This window comes from Tetranychus urticae, chromosome 3, assembly GCF_039701765.1.
Source record: "Tetranychus urticae isolate SD_2017Ah chromosome 3, NJAU_TeUrti_SD_1.0, whole genome shotgun sequence".
Lineage (NCBI taxonomy): Eukaryota > Metazoa > Arthropoda > Arachnida > Trombidiformes > Tetranychidae > Tetranychus > Tetranychus urticae.
In genome coordinates, this window is record NC_142960.1 from 17,869,040 (window position 1) to 17,877,182 (window position 8,143).

The 8,143-nt window shown below is 33.6% G+C and overlaps 2 protein-coding genes across 2 annotated transcripts; one reads left to right on the forward strand and one right to left on the reverse strand.

Moving 5' to 3' along the window:
• Nucleotides 1-2,056: 2,056 nt before the first annotated feature.
• LOC112539557 (uncharacterized) lies at nt 2,057-5,970 on the forward strand. Its single transcript, XM_089269360.1, has 2 exons — nt 2,057-5,197; nt 5,563-5,970. The coding sequence occupies exons 1-2, from the start codon at nt 2,057-2,059 to the stop codon at nt 5,968-5,970; spliced, it is 3,549 nt and encodes a 1,182-aa protein (XP_089125486.1).
• Nucleotides 5,971-6,568: 598 nt separating this feature from the next.
• LOC107360188 (uncharacterized protein F54H12.2-like) lies at nt 6,569-7,807 on the reverse strand. The gene has a single exon (XM_015926806.2). It carries the CDS (start codon nt 7,805-7,807, stop codon nt 6,569-6,571), a length of 1,239 nt encoding a protein of 412 aa, XP_015782292.2.
• Between the last annotated feature and the right edge of the window lie 336 nt (nt 7,808-8,143).

Genomic DNA, 8,143 nt, shown 5'->3' on the forward strand with positions numbered 1-8,143 from the left:
CATAACCTAACTATTCGTTCACATATAATTTCAGAGCCGATAAAGACGAATTACTGGGAAATTTTAATGAGCTTTTTTCAGACAGGTATTGTGCAACATCATGACCTTTCATTGTCTGAAAAATTGGAACTAGGTTACGTTTTTCATTACTTTGGCATAGATTTAGAAGAAAGCTCTTTCAAGTATCAAACAATGAATGAGCTCAGACATCATTTAATCACCTACTCACATCAAAGTGATAATCCGCAAACAAAAGATTTAGTGCGTTTCCTGATTCCGGACCCACAAATTGAGTTAATTGGCGCTCAAATATAATCATAAACAACTGGACAATTGAACAATTGAACAATTGAACAATAAAACAGTTGAACAATTGAACAATTGAACAATTGAACAATTGAACAATTGAACAATTGAACAATAAAACAATTGAACAATTGAACAATTGAACAATAAAACAGTTGAACAATTGAACAATCGAACAATAAAACAATTGAACAATAAAACAATTGAACAATGCTATAAGGAGCTCTCTTTTTTGTATATAAGAAACTGTTTTTTACATTTCCAACATCATTCAAAATGTCTTTGTTCTTCAGTAAGTGCTATCCTGACTCTTCAACTCCAACTAGAGCTACTGCTGGATCTATTGGTTTCGATCTACACTCGTATGAAGATTTAATATTACCATCAAAGCAAATTAGTATTGTGAAAACAGGGATTAAAGTTCAATCACCCGAAGGTACTTACATCAGAATTGCTCCACGTTCCAGTCTTGCTGCAAAAGGAATTTATGTCAACGGGGGAGTGATTGACCCAGACTACACCGGAGAAATAAAAGTAATCCTACACAATTTAGGTGAAGATAATTTGGTAATAAAAAAGGGAACAAAAATAGCTCAAATGATTGTTACAAGAGCGGAAGTTCCTAATTTGATTGAAGTGTGCCAATTGATCGACTTTGGTGAGCGAGGCGGGAGAGGCTTCGGATCATCAGGCTTTTAAGTATAAAAGGCCAACACATTTCAACTTTTCTTCATTCAGTTTCATCTTGCCATCAGTTAAACATCTAAACATGAGTTCCAGTGAAAACAGTTCCGATAACTCTCAACAACAACCAAACCGTAAAAAATCTTTGTATCGTAAAAGTTTTAGCCAGGAGTTTGAGCAACTTTTGAACGTTGAAATCAGTCCAACCTTGTGGGTTGCAGTTCACAAATCCAGATCTTCGCAAGGATCAATGTTTGTCGACATCCGAAGGAAGAAAGAAGGACAGTGGAAAGGAAGCAAAATTTACATTCCGACTTCGCAGGGTCTGTTCTTGAAGTATCCTGAATACGAAAAACTCAAGCAAAAGTTTGACGATTGGTTGACTGGTCTATTGGTGGCTGATACTATGGAGAAAGTGTTTGAATTTTCTGAAATACCTGGTCGCCTTGTATTCGCACAGCAAGGTATTGGTGGGAAAGGTTTATCAGTTGTTCTCAAAACTGAAGCAAAAACGAGCTCCCTTATTTTGCATCGTTCAGAGATTACAAAACTAATCTCACACTCTGTTGCCGATGCTATTGGTGCAGCAATGTGTCAATCGCTCTATGATTAACCTATTTTTTTTAGCATTTGCTATTGATTCAATTATATTTTATTCTATATTATCTTTATGTTCTATTATCTTTTTTATCTTTTATCTTTTATTCTTTATTATTTTTACTTGTATTCATTTTTTATGTCTTAATAATTGAATAAAAAAAAGAGAGCTCTCCCAAAATTTTCGTTTCAATTTTCTATTTAAACGTGCACAATCTTGAATTTCGTTTCACTATTCAAAATGTTTGTATGTTCAACATGCAAGAAAAGTTTCTTGAAATACAAATCTTTTTTGTTACACAAAACAAAGTGTAAGACAGTTGTTTGTAAAAAATGTGGACTAAATTTTAGTCGTCTAAACTTTTTGAATCACTTTATTCAGTGTGTTGAAACCCGGAGAGAAGATATTGGAGACTTTGCAACGTTCAAACTACATAAAAAAAGTTATAGAAATGCTTTAGCTGTGTACATGAAAGCTGATGGTTGGAAATCAATCGAACATCTACTAGCTGTTGAAAAAGAAAACATTCATTCTCTGCTGAAATACATTATTGAAAAAATTGGTTCTGTCAAAGTGCAAGCATGTCTTCTACTTAAATTCATCAAACAGTTGACTGAAGGTGGAACCGATTCAACAGAAATTTATAAAGTGTCTCAGATGCACAGTCTAACGAACATTCATCATATTGAAACTATTGTTAAAGATTGGATTGAACAAATTGAGCTAGCTATCGATCAATTCACACAACGAGGAAGTGGTTGGGTTCTTCAAAATGTGAAAGTTCTTGAAATACGTATTGGAAAACTCAAAGAACACAGCGGAGGGTGCATTTTCACAAGATTGCCATCTAAATTGATGCAAAAGAAAAGTTTACTATCTCCAAAGTGTATGAAAGATTGTTTCAAATGGTCCATTCTCATGGCTTTACACCCTCAAAGAATTAATAAGGAAAGGATAGGACATTACAAAGTTTACGAGAAGCAATATGACTTTAGCACGGTGGACGGTATGACAACGATTCAGCAAATCAAGCAGTTTGAGAGACGAAATAATGTTACTGTTAATGTTTACACACTATCACCTGATGGAAGAAAGAAAGTTGTGCCCCTGATGATTGCTAAAAAACGTCAGCTAAAACATGCAAATCTTTTTTTATTCAATGGACATTATTATTGTATCGCAAATTTCAATGCATTTATCAGAACCGGTCAATCTTGGGAACGTCATTTCTGTTACAATTGCTGTTCAGGTTTTAGAAATCGAAAATCATTGCTTAAACATGAACTTGTTTGCTACAATAAAAGTGCAGCAAATGTTGTCCTGCCTGGAAAAGGAAACATTCCAACAAAATGTCTATTTAGAAAAATTGAAAAATCAATAAGTTATCCTTATATTGTTTATGCTGATTTTGAAGCTTTGCTGATAAAAACCAACGTAACTCTGACTAAAAACACATTTGAATATCAAAAACATGAAGCTTGTTCGTTTGGATTAGTTGCTATTGACTGGAATGATAAAATTTTGTTCCAAAAATTTTATCGTGGCTTAAATGCAAGTCAAGTATTTATTGACACTATTTTGAAGCTAAAAGATTTTCTTCAAAAGCACCTTGATCAGAACAAAAAACCAGCTCAGCTAAGTGATTATGAAAGACATGTTTATGAAGCATCAACACAATGTTATGTTTGCAAAGGGCTGCTGCTAGGTGACAAAGTTATCGATCATTGTCACTTGACTGGAAAATTTAGAGGAGCTGCTCATAATCTTTGCAACCTCAGAATGCGTTTACCGCACAAGCTACCAATCATATTTCACAATTTAAAAGGATATGATGCTCATTTACTAATCAGAGGTCTCAAAACAGATCAAATTCACAGCATAAATGTAATTCCGCAAAATACTGAAAAGTATATTGCAATAATGATGGATGATTTCATCTTCTTGGACAGCTATGCATTTTTGCTATCTAGTTTGGATACTTTAGCGAATAATTTATCAACTGAAGAAAAGACAAAATTTTTGTGTCAATCTTTTTGCGAGAATGATTTACCATACATTCTAAACAAAGGATCGCTGCCTTATGAATACATGGACTCTTGGGAAAGATTTAAAGAAAGAAGTTTACCATCTATTGATAAATTTTTCTCACATTTATCATTGAAAACAATCGACCAACAATTGTACGATAGATTAATTGGCATCTGGCAGCATTTTGATTGTGAAAATCTTGGAGACTTTCATGATATTTATCTCAAAGTTGATGTCTTACTTCTTGCAGCTATTTTTCAAAACTTTCGTGCTACGAGCTTGCTACAGTTTGGTTTAGATCCCTGTCACTATTTCTCGACCCCAGGACTAACATGGGATGCCTCCTTGAAGTTCACTGGTGTTGTGTTGGATCTGCTGACTGATATTGACATGGTTTTGATGATTGAGGAGGAAATAAGAGGAGGGATATCTTGCTCTATGTGTCGTTATGCTTGTGCTAATAATGAGTTATCTGAAAAATTTGATCCTAATCAGCCAAGTTCATTCATAGCATATCTTGACGTAAACAATCTCTACGGATATGCATTGAGTGATGTTCTTCCTTGTGGAAAATTTGGATGGGTTCCTCGCAAAATGTTTAACAGTGTAATTGATGAAATTTTGCATTCTGATGGTGACCGGAAAACTGGTTACATACTAGAGGTTGATCTTGAATATCCTTCATGGTTACATGATCTTCATAATGATTATCCGCTTGCTCCTGAAAAAATTAGTGTTGAATATGAACAATTGAGTGATTATCAAAAAGAGATTGTGAGCATTTTAGAAGCTGCAGGCATCAAACGTTATAAAACTAAGAAACTTGTTCCGAATTTGATGAACAAAGAAAAATATGTTCTACATGAAAGAAACCTACGTTTTTACATTGAAAAAGGTTTGATTTTGAAAAAAGTGCATCGTATAATTAGGTTTGAACAAAGAGCTTGGCTCAAACCGTACATTGAAATGTGTACTGAAAATAGAAGAAAAGCTACATCATCATTTGTCAAAGATTTTTGGAAACTCATGGTGAATTCATTGTATGGAAAAAGCATAGAAGATAAGAGAAAACATAGTAAAGTCATAATTGCTACAAATGGCAAACAAGCATTGAAGCAAATAAGGCAACCAATGTTTGAACAATTTTACATTCTGGACAATGATTTAGCAATTATTAAATTGAGAAAGTATGATGTAATTCTCGATAAACCAATATATTTAGGCTTTACAGTCTTGGAATTGTCAAAATTGCACATGTATAAACTGCATTATGATCATTTCCTGCCTAAATATGGGTCAGGGTTATCGCTAATCTACACTGACACAGATAGTTTCATTTACAAAATTGAAACGAAAGACTTCTACAATGATTTGCAACATTTCAATTATCTTATGGATTTTTCAGACTATCCCCAATCACACTATTTATACAGCATTGAGAACAAAAAGAAACTAGGTTATCTGAAAGATGAAATGAATGGACAAATTATCGATGAAGTAGTTGCAATTAAAGCTAAACTTTATGCTATAAAGTATGGCACAAATAAAAAAATGACTGCTAAAGGAGTGCAAAAAGCGATCGTAAAAAGTAAAATTTCAATTGCTGATTACAAGGATTGTCTATTTTCAAATGTTTTATTGAAACATAAAAACTACAGATTACAAAGTAAACATCATTCTATTTCCTCAGTAGAGATAAATAAGTTATCTTTCTCTCCCCTTGATGATAAGAGATACATTTTAGACGATGCAGTCACCACTTTAGCGTTTGGTCATTTTAGAATCTCAGAGCGAACCGAAAGGTAATGCAAGTTTGACTTTTCATTCAATCCTACCAAATCATCCTTCACCCGCAAATCCTACCCAACTAATGCCCAATCAGACTTTCCTCTCATGTTTTTTTTTTCATTTCACATTATTAATCTTGTTTTTTTTTTCTTTTGCAGATGGCAAAATTCAATGTGAAAGCTCGTCTTGAGAAGAGAGCTAAACTTGTTGCTAAAAGAAGCAAAATTCCGATTGTAGCAACAAAAAAACCTCTTGTGTTTGAATTGACAAGGGAGATGTTGATAGAAACATGGAAGCGAGGGCAGCTTATGAATTGTCCTGCAGGTTTTGACCCTCATTGGCTGGGTAGATTCAAGGATTCAGAGCTGCTGGATCCTAAAATGGAGATTGATTGGGACGATTTAGATGAATGGGTAGGGCTGGAGCCTGAAACTATTGAAGATAAGCCTATCGAGCTGAATCCAGTATGGGGTGATGAATCAGAGATTTGGGAGCTAGACTGGGGTGAAGAACCAGCTGACCAAGAAATGGATGATTTAACTGTAATGATGACCCAAGTTCTTTAATGTGATTTATTTATATTCGATTGTATTCTTTTATATTCAATTGTATTCTTTCATATGTAATTGCATTTTATTATATTCAATTGTATTCTTTCATATGTAATTGCATTTTATTATATTCAATTGTACTCTTTTATATTCAATTTTATTCTTCATTTACATTAATATTCAATTTTATTTCAATAAATACGGTTTATTACATTTTCATTTTGGTTTACTTCACATTTAACAAAAGGTAAGTAAGAATCGGTAAAACAACTTTTTAAAAAGGTAATACAAAAATAGCCACATTTAATTGACAAATCGCCTTGCAAGACATCTACATTATAGATATAATCATAATGTATACAGTTTCTTTCCATAAATGTTTTTATCATTTCGGGAGGCTGTCGTCCAAAAGAATCAAAATAAATTCCGCTTCCATACATTGGTATAAATGCTGCCGTCCAATGTGAACCAGATTTCCAGCTTGGATCAAGGTTTATTACAATTCCGAAAGGTTTTGGAAACAAGGTAAGGGGAAGTTTGTCAATTGCATATACTCCTTTGAAACTTGTGTATTTTGAAAGATGATTTTGAATGTCTAAAGATGTTAGTGCCATCAGTAATCAGTTACAATATTGCGTGCTGCATCAATTTGTAAAACACTATCATATATAGCAAACACAATCATATGCAATCCTTTATCAAGAGCATCTTTGAATTGAATATCAACTCGCACATTACCCCGCTTAATTAAAGACAATGCACCTGAATCCGAGGCCAAAGTACCATCATCAGTAAGATCAAATACCAAAATAGGATAATTGTCAGCATACTTGTTGTATTGCAAATTAATTTGAGGGAATCCATGATCTTGATTCATTGATCTAAAAACATCATAATATTCTCTCATGTACAATTTATTAGTGAAATCAGGTTGATAAGGTGAACTTGGTATCTTTATTCCATTAACTACAACAGTTGCACTTTGTAGATTCTTATGAACAAAAGTAAAACAATCTTGAGATATGTCACCATTGAAGGCTTTATCAGGTACAAACCCAATGATTACTTTACGTGGTAACTGACCATTATACACATTATCAATACTACTAGCAGCAAAACCAGTTGGTAGGTGAAATGATTTTACTTCATTTCTTTGCAAATAATACTTTGCAGGACTTTGCTCAAGATGTGATGTGATTGACATTTGCACTGGTGTATACAATTTGACCCTCCTAATGAAAAGTGATAGACGTTCAAACTCATAAGATAATTTGTCAACAGCTGTTGAACATTTAAATCCAAAAGTGTGAGGAGAAGTTTTCAAACGTAATGTCATGGGTACATTATCAATTAGAAATTTTTCTTGCTGAAACATTGGCGCATGAATTTGTATGATAATATCGAATGTCTTCTTATTTTTGACTCTCTCAGTTCTCTCCGCATCTGTTCCTCCTATCAATTGACAATCATCAAGTACTGACTTGTACTTGAAAAATAGATCATCAATGTATGATTGATAATGGTATAAACTGTTTCCAGGAGTTATGTTGACATTTCCAAGGTAAACATCTAGTTGTTCAAATAGTGCAGCGGCAAGATTACTTGTAGGGACAAAGTTGCATGCATCATCAGTGTTGACTTTCATTTTTGCATACAAATAAGAAGCAGAAAGGTCAGTGTAATGCTCAGATCCAGGAACTATGAATTCAAAAACTAAAGCATTGGCTAATGATCCAATAGGTCTAAATTCTACATCATAAGTACTTTCGATAACCGTCTGTGTTGGAGGTAACTTGAATAAATCCAATTCAGCAATAGTTGCAGGGGAAGATGACGAATGTAAGAATTCCATTATGTAAAAATATCTTTAGGTATCCTTGTTGATTTTTTCTTTTTTGTAGCTTTTTTGTTGCTCACTCTTTTAAGAGTGCGCTTCTTCACTTTACGCAAAGGTTGTTTCGATGGTTTCTTTGGCTTTCTTTTATATAATCTTTTACGACCCCTTCCTTTCTGGATAGCAACTTTCTCTTTAATTTTAGATAAACCTTTATTGGCTAAATCCTTGACCCCATCCGTGAAAGCTTGTTGAATTTGTGGGTCTTGAACTACACGCTTACCTATGCTGACTCCTTTATTTAATGCTTCTTTTCCTAAATACTTTACTAATGGCATAGCAAATCTTGCAATG

Excerpts from the sequence above, each read along its gene's own strand:
- LOC112539557 (XM_089269360.1), top strand. The coding sequence starts at position 2,057 with ATGAAAGCTGATGGTTGGAAATCAATCGAACATCTACTAGCTGTTGAA. Across the intron at positions 5,198-5,562 it reads AAGGAGTGCAAAAAGCGATC|ATGGCAAAATTCAATGTGAA; the intron begins GTAAAAAGTAAA and ends TTTCTTTTGCAG.
- LOC107360188 (XM_015926806.2), bottom strand. The coding sequence starts at position 7,807 with ATGGAATTCTTACATTCGTCATCTTCCCCTGCAACTATTGCTGAATTG.